Raw genomic sequence first — 18,002 nt, forward strand, 5'->3', positions numbered from 1 at the left:
GCTGTATATATATGAATGGATAGCCTACCCACCGACACTTGTTGCCTTCGGATGTGTTCCGTGTTGAAAAGGTAAAAATTGTTTTGTTTAAATTGCGTCCTTTAAAAGTTGTATGTTACACAATGTATTCATCACTCTATCGTTGTGTGTACAATCTCCTGTTCCAGTGGTCAACCCTGTCCAGCAGGAGTCCGTGCAAGCGAAGATTGCACAGATTTCGCGACACACATTTGTATCTTTGAAGTCCTCAAGAGTTACAGAACTAACAACGAACTAACCCTATGATATGTTACAAATGTTCCTTGGTATTTAACAAATGTTCCTACTACTAATTTATCGTAGTGTTTTGCGTTACCATTTCTATAACATGACGTCAGGCTCAATATCTTGACGTTGTTGCGAAGTTTGTGCTGCTTTAAATAACCTTCGACTAGACCCAGTTTGCGGAATTTTGCTGATGATGAGTTAGTCATACCATTTGAACATAACATCAGGTGCAGTTATTTGTGTTGTGGGCCATTGTGTCTCACACCAAAACTGGGTTGGTTCATGGAAAAATCACTTTCTCTACAAATCGGCGGTTGGGGGAATATACCACGTCGACGAAACATATTTTGCATCGAGAATTAATCCTTTTACTGACGAGCTCGGCTTTAACCTTTTTTGCATATCGTCTGTTGATCGTGCAACATCTTTACCATCGCGTGCGACCACTTCGACACGAAACAGCAAGCTGGCGAAATTGCGGATAAACGATTTATTATTATCAACGCTGTGCGAAAATAAAGCACAAAAGAAACGCCACAAATGCCCGACACCACACTACCAACTATAAAGTCTGCGAGGCTAATCTAGGAGCGCGTGTCGAAAGGCTTTGAACGCAAAACGGCTATAAGTGCACCATGTTACCACCCAGCGGCTAGATACAAGCCGATGCAGGGCCCCACCAAGCGCAATCGGTTCAGTTAAGTGCCATGAGGTTTTTGGGTACGGAAGATATGAAACTGGAACCTGCCAAAGAGGCTGGCTTCTTCAGTCTGTAAGGCTGACAAACAGCAGGTGAATTTTGCACATACGAAGATGTCCTACCCAAAATTTTAGCAAGATTTCAACAGCGTTCAAGGCGGTTGAAGTATATTGGATGGTTTTGCCGCTCACATTTCTAACATGCCAAATTGTGTGGACAGCACAATCGTGCCAACGCCCAGGATCTAAAACGCGAATTTTTATTTTACACTCGCTGTGTTCCGACACAGTGGGCGCTACAGCAACAAAAACGATAACCACATTGATGGTTGGGGATTGCACAACGTCTGGCGCAATTCTCTGGATAAGAAATAAGCCGACCGAAACACATGTGGCGGTTTGCAGTGAGATTGGTATGTTACCAGGCTTTGCGTAGTGTCGTCTAATGCGAAATGAAAAACACATTACCAGTGTTTGAAGGTGCAAAATTTCACTTTTTGACATTGAACGAAGAATAAGAAGATAGAACGTATTAAGAAATCGGCTAAAACTCCGCGAGCAGCAGAGGCGACATGCGGTTGTGAATACGGAATAAAACTATCTGGGTACCACAATAAAAGGTGTAGAATACACATAGAGAGATAGAGGTCAATAAATTGCTAATAGCTCGCGTGATGGAAAGAAGGATAAATAATAGGGGGTACAAAATATGTAAGCCAACACGCAAGCTCTGTGACCGAATATAAAGCTAATATACAAGAAAATATACGAATTTGGTCTCATGACTCGCTTTTAAATTCTTGCTGGAACTAAAACCACGCCCGTTGAAAATCTAAATGGTGAAAGTTCTTAGGAGAGCTAAGCCTGTGATTAAGGTCATGTATGGCGGGGATTAACGAGTGTACCTTATTGTTCTGTTCCAGCAAACCGTAGCCTCGAGGTTAAAGAGAAAGAGCAGCGTTTTGGGGATTTACTATTTATACTACCTTGATAGTTGTAAAAGCGCCTCCGGTTGTTACTATATGTCTTTCAACATTCACAGTGCTATGCACGTAGACTCCCCATCAAGACAACAGTATACAAGCGAGAAACCGGGCATTAAAATCTAACGTGGTTCGTTTCCGGCGTCGTATCCTGCAGACCGAAAGGCTGTAAGTGCTAATGGTGCAAGTTGGAAGATTTGCCAACAGGAAACATGAGAACTTTTGACCTCATGTAGGAAAGTTCTGGAAGCCTTTTCAAAACCTTCTTGGCTTCGTCGCTTAAATGTTCGTCCTCATCGGGTGATTTCGAACCGGTCGAAGACACGCCCAGTGTGGCGAGGATTTTTGAAAGAGGGTCGGCCTTCTTTGTCGCCGCGGGGTCGGGAGTAACGTCCCTGGCTAGCTCCAACAAGTCGGGATCGATTTTATCTTGTTCTATAAGTGTTACACGATTATACATATGTTGTCTCTTGTAGCTCGTTTGCAAGTGCACGGATTTCAGTTCATGTAAGTGGATTTAAAGGACCAGTTGAAACAGTTTGGAAGGTACTCAACATACCTACTCTTTATAATACTAGGTACTATCACTGTTTTAATAAAAAAACTATGATAAACATGTAAGAAAAAAATACACAAAAACGATAGAAACTAAACAGATTTTCTACCTGCTACCGGGCCAGTGGGGCCATGGCCTTTTACAGTGTTGCTAAGCATGTCAAGATTAATGCTACTGGCATCCATAACACTGTTTAACACAGTGCTGTTGCCCATGACTTCCCCACCATTGGCATCTCTGCTACATGCATGGCCACCGTTCACTACACCATTATTGGCTATCATGCAAAAAAAAGGTTAGAGATTAGAAAGGAAAGAGTGCGTTGTGGCATCCTTGAACATCTGAAAAACTAATGCCTTTTGCACATGTTTACAAGTATATATTAAATTAGTTACACAACTACTAACTACATTTACTGCTCTGCCCTATTTACAAAAGTTTGATACATTTGTTAAAGTTCTCTGTAATACTATATAAGAGTAGTAACTTATCACTATAACATAATTAGATAGCACTACCATTCGAAGTCATCCATTAAGATAACTTCATTCAACCCAGTTGTCATGGGTGTATGTTTTACAAACTGGATAATTTCATCAACACATACACATGAATGTGTTGCTACGACAAAAGGCCAGGTTTAAACTTGAACTAAATACTGCCCTCGTAATTAAGGCAACTAAATATTCATACCTGTTTCCGTGGACCAACTCTTCAAATTTTCATCCTAAATAACAATTAGGTTTTAAAAATAGTCAACCAACATTGACAAAACACATGCATGCCAATATTAAATCTTTCTTACAGGTGGAAAATTTTTCTCTATTGGTGACACAGCTGTGATTTTTTCTGCTGCAGACATTGGTTTGATCATTTCTTTTCCAGGTTCCAACATTCCCTGAAAGCAGTATGAGGGTAAGGCAAAGGATGTGGATTGCATACCAGAGGAGCTAAACTACCACGGGTGAAAAAAACGAAACAATCTAGAAATTACCAACACTAAACAAATAGTGTTACTTACCAGGCCAGCTGCATAGTAGGTCGGGACATAGTAGGGTTTGCTTGCTTTTCCGAAAAGCTGTCAAAATGTTCAAACTGCTAGTGACACCTGGTTTACAGTAACACACACACACACACGGGACACCCAGGCTCGTGCAATTAAACACTCTAACATTTAGATTATAAACAGCATTCATGCATATACTACTGTAGTACAAATTTCAGAAACAATGTATGTAGTCTGTGACACAAATTTTGCAAAATAGGTTTTTGCATGGCAGTTGTTTCTTTTTGTGGGGAAGTTTTTATTTGACAAATACCAAAAGCTAGATAACGTAATAGCAAAAAATTACTTACAACATTTTGTGTCCTTATTCCTAAGGACGATATGAGATGCTGATGGTGACTTGACTGGTTCCACAAGAACTTGAGAGCTATAGCATTGTCAATGTCTTGTAAGAGGTCCCAAATTTGTGAGGGCCTTGACAAAATGAAAAACAATTTGTGTGTAATAATTCCTGCAATCCAGTAAACCTGGATGTTTGTTAATATTTTTATAGGTGAAACATGCTTTTCAAGGCAACTTTTATTGATAAAATGTCTCTAGCTAATAAGATTATTTATCAGCATTTTTTTTCTTACTTTTCAGGTTTTTTATGGCTGGAATTCTGCTGGGAAACGTTATCTAATACAGTAAAAATTTCCAGTAGGTCGTCTTCCATTTGACTATGTATGGGAAATATGTCTATTTCATCACTCTCTCTTTTGGAAAAGGAAAACCACTTTCCAAAGTTAGCAGCTGGGTGATGCTGAACAAGGGTTTAATATTTGTTATAGCTTTACTTTACAGTTGCATCTTAAGTTGGGTAAATTTTAGACTGAAGTAAGTAATAAATATAAATATGCAGTAGGCGAATAAAAAAATAAATGTAACTGAAAGAGGAAGTTTGTATTTACATATGATTCCTCCGCAACAGGTTGGCGAAAAGCTGCATTTTCCACATTGGCTGAAGTGGAGAAATCTCCAAAGTCATCATCATCTTCTGTGTTTTCATTTGTTTTGAAGTCTGCAAACTGGTCAAATTCATCATCTTTTTCATTTTGCGTAGAATCAAATGCTGGAAAGGTCGAGTCTGGTTTTGAAAAACCAGTTTCAGAAAATTCAGCAAATCCATTATTGTCCACTGCCTGCACCTCAGTAGTTTCCTCATTATTGAGTTCTGCAAAAGTGTTTGTAGATTCAGCTTGTGAATTGACATTATTTTGAGCAATGGCAAAGTCTGCAAAATCATCATCTGCTTCTTTTGTAGTAACTGGATTTAATGAAGGCGCAACAGCAAAGGAGGAAAAATCTGCAAAATCATCTTCACTTTCAGATTCACTTTTTTGGATATGAAATTCCACTGAAGGATCATTTTCAATTTGGCTTTCACCTTCTATGGCATTGACAAAATTATCTGTCGTTTCCGATAAAGATGTTTCGTTAACGTGCAAGTTTTGACTTTCTGATACTAGTTCGTTTTCAGATTTTGAACCTGCATCAGGAAGTGTCTTAGTTTTGGGGGCTGTAACCTCCAGCAAATCATTTGCAGAGTAAAATTTTTCTGCAAGACTTACTGCAGAAGAGTTTGTCCTATCAGCACTATTAGCTTCTTGTTGTTCACCACATTTTTCATTTAATTCTTCTTTGTTAAATGTAGGCTGAGGCTCTTCGTACTCACTGTTTGAGCTTTGTGAATGATCAGACGATATCGATTCATCACTGCAGTCTAACCTTTCTGGTTCAAACTTTTGGCTCTGTGCAGTTTCTGTAAGATCGCTTGCAACAGCTGAAAAATTATTATTAAGATAAGGTTGTTCCACTGAGTTACCCAAGCCATTACTTGCAAAACTATCTTGAGGAATATTTCCATTAAATAAACTAGGCACATCATTTGGAAAGCTTATGTCACCATTCGTATCAAGGTTGCTGTTCTCAGTAACTGAGTCGGCAAAGTGGGGTAAATTTTCCTTTATCTGTACAGGCTGAAACAAATTCTTTTCAAAATCCATTTGAACCTTTTTTACAGGTGAATCGATTGGTGACCGCTTGACTTCTGGTAATGGACAATCAGTAAAATCTTCACTAGTTTCTGTTGCCCAATGATTTTGTGCCTCTGTAAAGTCTGTAAAATCATCGTCATCCTCTTCAAAATCAAGGGGAGGTGGTGTGGTTGAAACAATTGGAAAAATGTGATCAGCCATTTTTTAAATCAGAGGGATGTTAGTTGACAAAAAAAAAATCGCCAGTTAACAAAAGTTTGAACGCGCGTTACTCGGCCACCTTACGAGGTAGCGCCATGATTTTTTCACACGATACAGATCATAGGCTGATCTTTCCAACGATACCAAAATTATTAAAAAAAAATATATTCATATTTGGTTATTAATATCATATGCGTATTATGACATAAGTCGCGAAAACAAGATTCGCTTCGCTAAATTTTAAAGCATAACATTCTACGCGCTAAACCCTTTCAAACGATATCAAAACTTTTGAAAAATTCGCTGGGGCTTGTACAGAAAAATGAATTTATATTTTTGAAATATGAAAAAATATCGATTTTTCCCTAATAACTTTTTTTATCGTTATGGCCCAAGTTTCAATTTACAACCATACGAAAGCCCAAAAATCAAGCTTTCCAAAAATATTAAACATGTCTAAAAACACATTGAGCTGCCGCTGTACGAGCCGATTACACTTCAACCCTACACCCCCCACTGTAAACACGGTATAGGGGTGTTCTGGTGCATACTTTCACCGATAAATGTTGCTACAAAGCGAGTCGCAAGCTTTTCTTTTGCACAAACAACCTTATACCATCCCACTATCGAATGAAATCAAAGTTGAATCAATTCCGTCAGAGATGCTATGCTAAATCCAACGATTACTTACTCAAACCCGACCGTCGCCCGCCGCTTTTTTAAACCGCCAAGCCATATGTATGGGCGTCACGTACTTTCGCCGATAAATGTTGCTACAAAGCGAGTCGCAAGCTTTTCTTTTGCACAAACAACCTTATACCATCCCACTATCGAATGAAATCAAAGTTGAATCAATTCAGTCAGAGATGCTATGCTAAATCCAACGATTACTTACTCAAACCCGACCGTCGCCCGCCGCTTTTTTAAACCGCCAAGCCATATGTATGGGCGTCACGTACTTTCGCCGATAAATGTTGCTACAAAGCGAGTCGCAAGCTTTTCTTTTGCACAAACAACCTTATACCATCCCACTATCGAAGTGATGGGGGTCAAAATAACGTGGATGTTGCTGATGTGTGTGATGAGGATTTGGTTGATGTTGTGGAATGTTTGAACAAATCGGAAGGTGTAAACGAACAGGTAACAGGTTTGACAGATGTGCGCGATGAATGCGATGAATTCGGCGAGTGCGATGTTGATGAGTTTGTCGAGTTAAACCGCGACGCGCATTGGTCTCCGAGCACTTTCGCACAGAGTGCAAGTTTTACTTTAACTACAGACGAGTTCGATCATATTAGTAAAGGTATTAAAGGTAGATATTGTACAGGAAAGGAATGGCCGGAAATCATTCGACGCGCATTGAAGGACAGTAATCCGTACTGTTCTTTCGCGGCAAAGGAGCAAAGATGGTATGTCAAGCAAAAAACGGGCCGCTTTTTTCACAGCAAATTTCGGTGCACATTCGGGACTTGTCACTGTGTGGCATCTATCGACTTGGTTTGTTTGGATAAAAAATATTTTACAGTAAACTATTCATCAATTCCTGTTCATCCAACAGGAACAACAAAATCCACCCATTTAAAAGGTTTAAGATTGGAAAAAGTTAAACAACTTGTAACGAATAATTGCCCCCGCTTAACGTACCTTGGTATGCTCGAAAAAATTGAACCTGGCGTCTTAGAATCAGGAAATAGGGATGACGCGCCATCCAAGGAGGTGTTAAAAAAGGCTCGAAACGCTGCGATCAGGATAGGCGTCCCGTCCAAACAGGAATTAGAAGCGCTTGCGATTATGCAGAATGAACAAAAGGTCGACGGCGTTGCGGTGAAAGGAAAGTTGGGCGGAACGTTGCAGCATGTCACTTCGACTCCCAGTATCATGCTGTGGTCGCAAGAGACGTTAGAGATTTTCCACGAACGCACTAAACGTGATATAATGTACATAGACGCAACCGGCAGCGTGATTAAAAAAGCGGCGGGCAAAGGTCGGGTTTGAGTAAGTAATCGTTGGATTTAGCATAGCATCTCTGACTGAATTGATTCAACTTTGATTTCATTCGATAGTGGGATGGTATAAGGTTGTTTGTGCAAAAGAAAAGCTTGCGACTCGCTTTGTAGCAACATTTATCGGCGAAAGTACGTGACGCCCATACATATGGCTTGGCGGTTTAAAAAAGCGGCGGGCGACGGTCGGGTTTGAGTAAGTAATCGTTGGATTTAGCATAGCATCTCTGACTGAATTGATTCAACTTTGATTTCATTCGATAGTGGGATGGTATAAGGTTGTTTGTGCAAAAGAAAAGCTTGCGACTCGCTTTGTAGCAACATTTATCGGCGAAAGTACGTGACGCCCATACATATGGCTTGGCGGTTTAAAAAAGCGGCGGGCGACGGTCGGGTTTGAGTAAGTAATCGTTGGATTTAGCATAGCATCTCTGACTGAATTGATTCAACTTTGATTTCATTCGATAGTGGGATGGTATAAGGTTGTTTGTGCAAAAGAAAAGCTTGCGACTCGCGTTGTAGCAACATTTATCGGCGAAAGTACGTGACGCCCATACATTTGGCTTGGCGGTTTAAAAAAGCGGCGGGCGACGGTCGGGTTTGAGTAAGTAATCGTTGGATTTAGCATAGCATCTCTGACTGAATTGATTCAACTTTGATTTCATTCGATAGTGGGATGGTATAAGGTTGTTTGTGCAAAAGAAAAGCTTGCGACTCGCTTTGTAGCAACATTTATCGGCGAAAGTACGTGACGCCCATACATATGGCTTGGCGGTTTAAAAAAGCGGCGGGCGACGGTCGGGTTTGAGTAAGTAATCGTTGGATTTAGCATAGCATCTCTGACGGAATTGATTCAACTTTGATTTCATTCGATAGTGGGATGGTATAAGGTTGTTTGTGCAAAAGAAAAGCTTGCGACTCGCTTTGTAGCAACATTTATCGGTGAAAGTATGCACCAGAACACCCCTATACCGTGTTTACAGTGGGGGGTGTAGGGTTGAAGTGTAATCGGCTCGTACAGCGGCAGCTCAATGTGTTTTTAGACATGTTTAATATTTTTGGAAAGCTTGATTTTTGGGCTTTCGTATGGTTGTAAATTGAAACTTGGGCCATAACGATAAAAAAAGTTATTAGGGAAAAATCGATATTTTTTCATATTTCAAAAATATAAATTCATTTTTCTGTACAAGCCCCAGCGAATTTTTCAAAAGTTTTGATATCGTTTGAAAGGGTTTAGCGCGTAGAATGTTATGCTTTAAAATTTAGCGAAGCGAATCTTGTTTTCGCGACTTATGTCATAATACGCATATGATATTAATAACCAAATATGAATATATTTTTTTTTAATAATTTTGGTATCGTTGGAAAGATCAGCCTATGATCTGTATCGTGTGAAAAAATCATGGCGCTACCTCGTAAGGTGGCCGAGTAACGCGCGTTCAAACTTTTGTTAACTGGCGATTTTTTTTTTGTCAACTAACATCCCTCTGGTATTTTTTAAAAACTTATCAAATAATGAAATTCCAATTAAATACTACAGGATGTCATTTTACTAAATAAAGACAAAAAAATTACCTACACTTGAAGCACGGTTTGTATATTTAGTGCTATTTTTCTAGGAAACCACATGAAAAACTTTTACACTTCTAATGAAACAAACAAATAAACAAACAAAAATAATGACGACTATAATTTTGTTTCCACAAGGTGGTGCGGTTCAGACAAGCGATTATAGAAATCAAAATGACACACTTAAATAAAAATAATGCTCACCCCATTGTAAAAAACTAAATAAACTTTTTTCTAGTTTTAACCCAATTTCCCATTTCGCTGAAAATTCTACTTTGGGCGAATCAACAATTTTTATTTTTACTCCATTGAAAATTACTTGTGGTTTGTTTGGTTCATGGTCGGCATTGCACAACTTTTCCTTAAGTGTCTTGTACGTACGTTTTTGCATTGGTACTAACTTAGTAGTCTCTGGTATCACGCCCGCACATTCGGAAGGCTTTAGTAGATAATCGTTAGTAAATATATATAAGAAAAATAATGCGTAACATTTAGAATGGAGGACACAAACAATGACACTTTGTTACAATACTAGATGACTCCAAGGTCATTATACTACGACATAAATTGTAAATTTAGCTACGGATTTGCAAACATTAAATATTATTGATTCGTTAGATAGGACAAATCATATTATGTCCCCACCAACCAAAATTTGGGTACAATCGAAGTCCTCTGCGTACCCGTTTGGGATTTCCGCCCATTATTATATACCGTATCTATCCAATTGTAACCAGCGACTTGTAACTTTTTTCTTACCGTTAGCACTGCTTGGGCAGCCTATTGTTTTATGCTACACCGATACCTGGTCTCCGACTTAAGTTTCTTAGACTTTCGCCTTCACGCCCGCCCTTGTGCATACTACCTTGCCTGTTATGGTACAAATGTTATATGTCTGCCAAATATTTTTTGATTAACAGACTTAATGAAAACGCTAGGGCACAAAACTTTTATATCATAATTAACGTGCTGCGGCTTATATTCGAGGGCGCCTGAAAAATGGTTTTTTACAGTTTTCGAAATATTAGCGAAACCATAGTGAAAGAGCAACCGCATATATAAAAAAAAAGTCTTAATTAGTTTACAATTTATGGTGTCCGCCAGCTTTCAGAATGTAGTCAAATACTTCATCAGTGCTGCTCTACTGTAAGCGTTTTCTGGTACATAGGCAAGATATTTCAACCATAATGAAGTAAGGACACGCATCCAAGCAAGAAATCTACAAATTCGTTACATTACCGGATACAACTCATATAATTATCATTCTAACAGAACGAATACAGACGCATACTTCCCAGGATATTAACAAAACAGCCCACACAAACAAGAAAAACCGTCCACAAACTGATATTAAAACTGTGTATAAGCTGCAGACAGATGGCTGATATTAAAACGTTTGCGTTGTATCGGTGACGTTTATATGTATTTCGCCCATTTTTTGTACTATAGCATCTCAAGACCTATTTAACTCCCTTGGAAGCAACCTTGTAGTCCCACCAGGTTCATTGAGGCGTGTCTTTGCAAAAACAAATGTTGAATGTTATTTGCGAACATTTCGTCACGAACATTCTTTCAATATATAAAAATTCAGCTTCAGTAATACTTTATTAGGTTTGCAGGCTTGGCAGCCCAGTCATTGCAGCCTAGCTGGATCAGCCACTTTTTCCTGCCATTGCATGAAACATTACAGTAATACTTTATTGTTGTTCTAAGTAAACCAAAGATCTGAGCATGGAGTAGAAACTGCCGGTTGATGATACGACCAAAGAAGCTTTTTACAATCTTCAAACAAAATATCCAGCAGGAGACAGACTAGGTTATTTGTAAATCTTAATACGAAGGCTGGTGGCGTTTTCCAAAACTAAGGCACAAATTAAATTTCTTGGTTTACCGTGTCTTAGTGCAGTTTTTGAGCAATACAGACAGTTGTGTGCACTATTTTGACTTAACAGGCGGCGGTCTTGTTGACTAACCAGCGCACACGGATACTGCATATGATGATGGTCTGCAGCTCACTTATAATTACTGGTTCATTGCTGTACATTAATCTGAATAATATGTTACAATCGCCAGCGCAGGTTGCAAAGAAAACGCATAATGACTGTCTGTGGATGAATGAGTGATGTGACAAGTCATGAAACATTCCACGAGGTGATCTATGCAGTACAAAACTGCCCGTGCGGAACTTAGCCATTATTTTTTCAGTTATACAGAACCACCACGATAGCTGGTCAACAAGCCATGCAGTGGATGAAGAGGGGAAATGCATGGTGGGCGTCGATTTTTCACAAAATATGTTGGATCAAGCAAAAAATATTTTCGAGTAAGCTCCCTCAACTTCAATGTTTAAATTATAAGGCGGTGAAAACAAAATTCAAACATTCAGCTTAACGTTGATCCACCACATAACCGATGCCTTTCAAAGACGAAATGTTTGATTTTGTGGTGGTCGGAGGGTCGTTTGGACCCAAAACCATCTCTCCAGACTGCTTACCTCTACAGCTTTTGTCAGACGCCGTTCAATTCTGTTAGGTTTTTGTTATATTTCATTAAGCAAGCTTTTGTGTGTTTTTATTTCTTTGTGCCAATTTTAAGTATATTTTGTTTTTATTGTGCTCTTTTTTCACTAAACAAACTTATTTTCATTATATCGGAGGCATTCCGTGTACTTCGCAAAGGCGGTCACGTCATTCTGACGCAACGAGTGAGTGAGGCAAGTCGCCCATACCTCGAATAATCATTTGATCAAGTCACCGAGGAAATGATTTCCACCAAACAGATCAAATTTGCTGAGAAGAAATCCATTCCTAAGTATTCATGGAAATGTGAAGGCGAAGAGATGGAGGAACTTACCGGACAACTTCTTGTGTTGCTCAAAACTTTTAACAATTTTGCCTACATTTGGTGTGGATAAAAAGGGATTGGCCTAAAATTTTCTGTGTATTTTGCACAGTGTCATAAACCATCGCTGCGGAATTGCTTTGGCAGCCTTTCTTTCCATTAAATCCATTACCATAGCATTACCAGTTTATTTGTTAAAAGTTGCCCATCACGTGATGAACTGAAACGCTGCTGATGTCACCCCGTGTATATGTTGCTCTATGTACTCTGAAAGAGTGCAGGCAGGCTTGGTGTAAATTGCAGCGGAAACCTCGTTACGGATATTATAGTTACAACGTTCACAGAACAAATGCTATCCATAACAGCACGAGCAGATATCGCTCGGTATTAGTTAGAGTGTGTAGCAATTACGAATTACACACGCACAAACATAAAAAATAAGGGTAGGTTTTTGGCAAAACGTATAAACTTGTGATGCTTTGTGCGATTTGCGAAGTGCTGTACATGTACTTGTTTCCATTTGTTGATAAGCGCTATGGGTACTTGGAATAAAAAGTTTTAATGTCAGCTACATATAATAAACTATAACGGTCAAGGCGGGTGTATTCCGTATTATTTCTCAAACTACCAAGTCTGTTCTGTGACGTGTGTGCTGACTGTGATATCTGGCCTCCATTTCAGTAAAGGGTGGCGATACAAGAGAAAGTTGTGGATTAAATTCCGCGAGGTGTAACACCTTGTGACAAGTTTTGAGCAAGTCATGTGAATTAACACCGATTTATGGAGTTATTTTTTTACTTTTGTTTTAGCAGTGACAAAGGCCAGGCTCACTCCCGTCACTAGTGCGTAAATAGCGTATAGTGCTCAGTATTGTTAAAAAAAAACGAACAAGCTTTTGCTCCAAACCTTGTATTTGGGAACCGCTGACTATGGATTGGAAACTACCTGCTGAGGATACGACTAAGGAAGCTTTTGTTAATCTACAAACAAAATATCCGACAGACAAACAAGGTTTCTTGCAAAACTGATTTCGCGGGGTATTGTGTGATGTAAATTGTGTGTGACAAAATGCCTCGAAATAACGTCAGCAATAGGTTGTTAAACTTTTTAATGTGTATAGGATTGAGTGGTGTTGGCTAAAGCGCACATATATTTTTAAACTTATCCATGACTTTTTCAGTGATGCAGCGCCACTACGATAGCTGGGCAACAACTTATGACGAAGACTGCATGAAGTTGCGCTACAACGATCCTAGCGTCATCTGTGATGCAGCAAGTCGTATTGCAACTGAAGAAGACAAGAAAACATGGTCAATACTTGACTTTGGTGCTGGTAATTTTTGTTGCCTCTTTGTTGTGTATATACCACATTACAAGGTCGTCGTCGTTATATGCTATTGTATGGTAGATGTTTGGTACTACAAAATGAAATACTTTCGGAAAGCTCGATGGTAAACAGGTCCGTGTCACAGCGACGACCAACAAATGCAAATGTTATTATTGATGTAACGCACAACTTTAGTTAAAATACTAACAAAAATGTTTCTTTCGGGTCCAACTAATATCGATCGAACAAACAACGTTGAAGTAGTTCTAGTTAGCGCAGCTTGGTGACTGCACAGGCTGTTGGCCCTTTTGTGATTTAAATAACCAGCCAACGACGTGACTTTTCGACATGTTTGAAATCCACCCCATATGCATATGTTTGTTGCATGCAACAAACCTGTATAAATATCCACTTTATTTTCAACAATGGCTGAATTCGTATTTTATCACGAAACCAGCGTGTGGGCATGACCATGAACAACCGCAGTAACACAATTGTAGTCGAAATAAAACGTACGGGTATATACCAGTGGTGAAATTGGAGTGTTTTACCCATGCAACAGAACGAATAATTTTACATTAAAAATACTACCGAAAGTTTACAAATACTGATGGGCGATATTTCTCAAACTAGTGAAAAAGTTTACTACAATTACGTTCTTTCGCTATTTGGGGCACAACGGCAGTTGAGTTCTTTATACCGAAGACTTTTGACGAAAGCCGCTCCGGACAATTCCGGCTTACTTTCATTGTTGGCATATAAAATAAACATGAGACAAAGGGATCACTTCTTGGTTGTAACCTTTTTTTGCAAGGTACTGGTCTGGTTGGCAAGGCACTCCGCGCTCGTGGATACAGCGGAGAAATGGTGGGCGTTGATTATTCACAAAATATGTTGGATCAAGCCCAAAACATTTTCGAGTAGGTCTTTCTAATACTTGAAGAAATTTGCATAAAACCAAGACATACTTTTAGTTGTACTTTGATCCACCACATAACTGTCGCAAACCCGATGCCCATCCAAGACGAAGAGTTTGATCTTGTGGTGGTCGGAGGTTCGTTCGGCCCTAACACGATCGGACTCGACTGCACACCGGTGACATATATCTTTCCTTGCAGAACGTTCAGTCATACGTTATATTTAATCGTTCTTCGTTTCGAGCAAGCTTTTTGTTATGAACTGACTTCTATTTTATGGTTATATTATTTCTCATGGATATTTTATGTTTTTAATTGCAATGTTTGTCGTTCAACAAAATGATTTGAATTTTATTAGGAGGCATTCCGTGTACTTCGCAAAGGCGGCCACGTCATTCTGACGCAACGAGTAAGCGAGGTGAACCGTCAGTACCTCAAATCATTCGATGAAATTCTTCAGGACATGATTTCAGCTGGGCAAATAAAACTTGTTGAGAAGAAATCCTTTCCAAAGTATTCATGGAAATGTGAAGGCGAAGAAATGGAGGAACTCGCCGGACGACTTCTTGTGTTGCTTAAACTTTAAACAAGTTTGCCTACATTTGGTGTGGATAAACAGACATCGACCTCCAAAATAAAACTTTCTACTATTTCTGCATAGTGCCTTAATTTGTTTAATTGTACTCTTTCTAAAAATCTAGAAATTGAGAAGATTGACGAGTTTGCAGCTGCGTTTTTGCGCATATTCTGAAAGTAAACCAGTGCTGCGTAATTGCTTTGACAGCCTTTCTTTGCAATAAATCAATTACCATAGCATTATCAGTTTATTTGTCAAAAAATGGCCCATCACGTGTTAAATCGAAACGCTGTTGAAGACAGCTCGTGTATATGTTGCTCTATGTTCTCGGAAAGAGCGCCGACAGGCCTGGTGTTACATTGCAACGGAAACCTCGTTACGGATATTATAGTTACAACGTTCACAGAACAAATGCTGTGCACAAGACCACGAGTCCATATCGCTCGGTATTAGTTTCGAAAAATGAAAAGTGTTTGCTCAGGTGTGTAGCAATTATGAATTACATACTTACAAACATGAAGTAATAAGTGTAGGTGTTCGGCAAAACGAACACAACTTGTCATGCTTTGTGCGATTTGCGAGGTGCTGTGCTGTACATGTACTTGTTTCAATTTGTTGATAAGCGCAATATAAAACGTTTTTATGTCAGCTACATACAATAAAATATTTTTTTCCTAAACTACCAAGTCGGTTCTGTGACGTGTGTGCTGACTGTATCTGGCCTTTATCTCAGTAAAGGGTGGGGTGGTACAAGACACAGTTGTGGATTAAATTCCGCGAGGTGTAACATATCACCTTGTGACAAGTTTTGGGCAAGTCATTAAGACCGCGAAATAAACCGATTTGTTAGAGTTATTTTTTGCTTTTTTTGCTAGCAGTGACAAAGACAGGCTTGATTCCTTTCACTAGTGCGCAAAAGGCGATATTTTGCTTTTGTTCCAAACCTTGTATTTGTTACAACCGAAAAAAAGGGCAAACCGCTGAGTATGGAGTGGAAACTACCTGTTGAAGATACGACCAAGGAAACGTTTATTAATGTTCACACAAAATATCCAGCAAACAAACAAGGTTATTTGTGAAACCAAATTTGAGGAACATTATATTGATGGAAGTGCACAAGAAGTGCCTCAAATCAACTGTTTCGTCGCTTAAAGATTTTTCTTTGCGCAATACAGAAACTTAAAATCTATATCTTGTATTTAGAAACCTTAACCTAAAATGTAAGTCAGCGTATATGTCTGTGTGACAATCACTAGCTTTAAGTTCAAAATGTTCAGACATCCCACAGCAGAAAACTTTGCTTTTTAGCGATGCAGCAGCACTATGAGAGTTGGGCAGCCAACTATGACGAAGATTTCAAGCAGTTGCACTATACTGGTCCCGATGTCATCTGTGATGCAGCAGATCGCATCGCAACTGATAAGGATAAGAAAATATGGTCCATATTGGACTTTGGAGCTGGTAATAGTTATTTTCTTACTATGTAGTGTGCAGAGATAGCACGACGATACATGGTCGTCAAACAAATACATATGAAACTAAAACTTATATTTCTGCAAGGTACTGGTCTAGTAGGCAAAGCCCTACGCGCCCGTGGATACAACGGGGAAATGGTCGGCGTTGATTATTCACAAAATATGTTGGATCAAGCCCAAAACATTTTCGAGTAAGCCCCTTGGACACTTTTGTCTCTTTGTTTAAAAAATTCAAGGTATATATTTAGTTGTACTGTAATCCACCACATAACTATTGGCAACCCAATGCCCATTGAAGACGAAAAGTTTGATCTCGTGGTAGCCGGTGGATCTTTCGGACCCAACACAATCAGTGAAGACTGCATACCGGTATAACATTTGTGAAAGAACGTCACACCCTGTTAAAATGACATTTGTTTGATTTTAAGCAAGATATACTGTTGATATATCAGCTTCTTGTTTGTTGTGCTATTTACTTTTATTGATTTTGTTATTGAACAAAACCATTGCACCTTAGGAGGCATTCCGTGTACTTCGCAAAGGTGGCCACGTCATTCTGACGCAACGAGTGAGTGAAGTGAACCGACAGTTTCTCGAATCATGTGACCAAGTCTTCGTCGACATGGTTTCCGCCAAACAGATCGAATTTATTGAAAAGAAAACCTTTCCACAGTTCATGTGGAAATGTGAAGACGATCAGATGGAAGAACTGACCGGTCGACTTCTGGTCTTGCTCAAACTATAATCAAATTTGCTTGCATTTATTCGAGTGAACAAGGAAACATAATTTAAACTAAACAAAGTGAAATAGTATCCTCTTAAATTTTCTACATATTGTTTGTCTATTGTTTGTTTGTGAAATTATGCTAGATCAATCCTTCGACACATTAGTTGCGTATCCAGCTTAGTTACCTCAAAGTTACTGCAATTTTATTTACTTGCCTAAACACGAAAAAATATTTCACAAAATTTCGAGCTGGCTATGTCACTGCTAACTACGTTACATAAGATCAGTTTTGTGCATAAAGGTGTCACCTATACTTGATACAACTATTTGGAAGAGTTGTTTTTCAAAAATGGGCCATCACGTGTTAAACCGAAACGCTGTTGAAGTCAGCTCGTGTGTATGTTGCTCTATATGTTCTCGGAAAGAGCGCCGACAGGCTTGGTGTTACATTGCAGCGGAAACCTCGTTACGGATATTATAGTTACAAAGTTCACAGAACAAATGCTATCCATAACGGCACGAGTCGATATCGCTCGGTATTAGTTTCGAAAAATGAATAGTGTTTGCTCAGGTGTGTAGCAATTATGAATTACATACTTAGAAACATGAAGTAATAAGTGTAGGTGTTCGGCAAAAACGTATAAACTTGTGATGCTTTGTGCGATTTGCGAGGTGCTGTGCTGTACATATACTTGTTCCAATTTGTTGATAAGCGCTCTATAAAACGTTTTTATGTCAGCTACATACAATAAAATATTTTTTTCCTAAACTACCAAGTCTGTTCTGTGACATCTGGCCTTCATCTCTGTAAAGGGTGG

General features: G+C 39.1%; 1 protein-coding gene and 2 pseudogenes across 2 annotated transcripts; 2 read left to right on the forward strand and 1 right to left on the reverse strand.

Annotated features, from left to right (window-relative positions):
* Nucleotides 1–778: 778 nt before the first annotated feature.
* On the reverse strand, nucleotides 779–6,075 carry LOC145897635 (uncharacterized). Of its 2 annotated transcripts, XM_082986017.1 has the most exons (9): nucleotides 5,388–6,075; nucleotides 4,462–5,333; nucleotides 4,147–4,313; nucleotides 3,862–3,985; nucleotides 3,527–3,583; nucleotides 3,311–3,403; nucleotides 3,199–3,232; nucleotides 2,615–2,782; nucleotides 779–2,384 (listed from the first exon to the last, which is right to left on the reverse strand). In XM_082986017.1, the coding sequence occupies exons 1-9, from the start codon at nucleotides 5,746–5,748 to the stop codon at nucleotides 2,125–2,127; spliced, it is 2,136 nt and encodes a 711-aa protein (XP_082842143.1). In that variant the 5' UTR covers nucleotides 5,749–6,075; the 3' UTR covers nucleotides 779–2,124. The 2 variants fall into 2 exon arrangements, with proteins under 2 accessions (XP_082842143.1, XP_082842142.1); XM_082986016.1 differs by having other exon boundaries at nucleotides 4,462–6,075.
* Nucleotides 6,076–7,539: 1,464 nt separating this feature from the next.
* LOC145898217 (uncharacterized) lies at nucleotides 7,540–14,991 on the forward strand (annotated as a pseudogene).
* A 1,301-nt stretch (nucleotides 14,992–16,292) lies between these two features.
* Nucleotides 16,293–17,202, forward strand: LOC145899242 (uncharacterized; annotated as a pseudogene).
* The last annotated feature ends 800 nt before the right edge of the window (nucleotides 17,203–18,002 follow it).

This window comes from Ascidia mentula, chromosome 4 (assembly GCF_947561715.1).
Source record: "Ascidia mentula chromosome 4, kaAscMent1.1, whole genome shotgun sequence".
In the NCBI taxonomy this organism is placed as follows: domain Eukaryota; kingdom Metazoa; phylum Chordata; class Ascidiacea; order Phlebobranchia; family Ascidiidae; genus Ascidia; species Ascidia mentula.

Excerpts from the sequence above, each read along its gene's own strand:
- LOC145897635 (XM_082986016.1), bottom strand. The coding sequence starts at position 5,748 with ATGGCTGATCACATTTTTCCAATTGTTTCAACCACACCACCTCCCCTT. Across the intron at positions 3,986-4,146 it reads AGCCATAAAAAACCTGAAAA|GCCCTCACAAATTTGGGACC; the intron begins GTAAGAAAAAAA and ends CATTTTGTCAAG. Across the intron at positions 2,385-2,614 it reads CCCCACTGGCCCGGTAGCAG|AACAAGATAAAATCGATCCC; the intron begins GTAGAAAATCTG and ends TAACACTTATAG.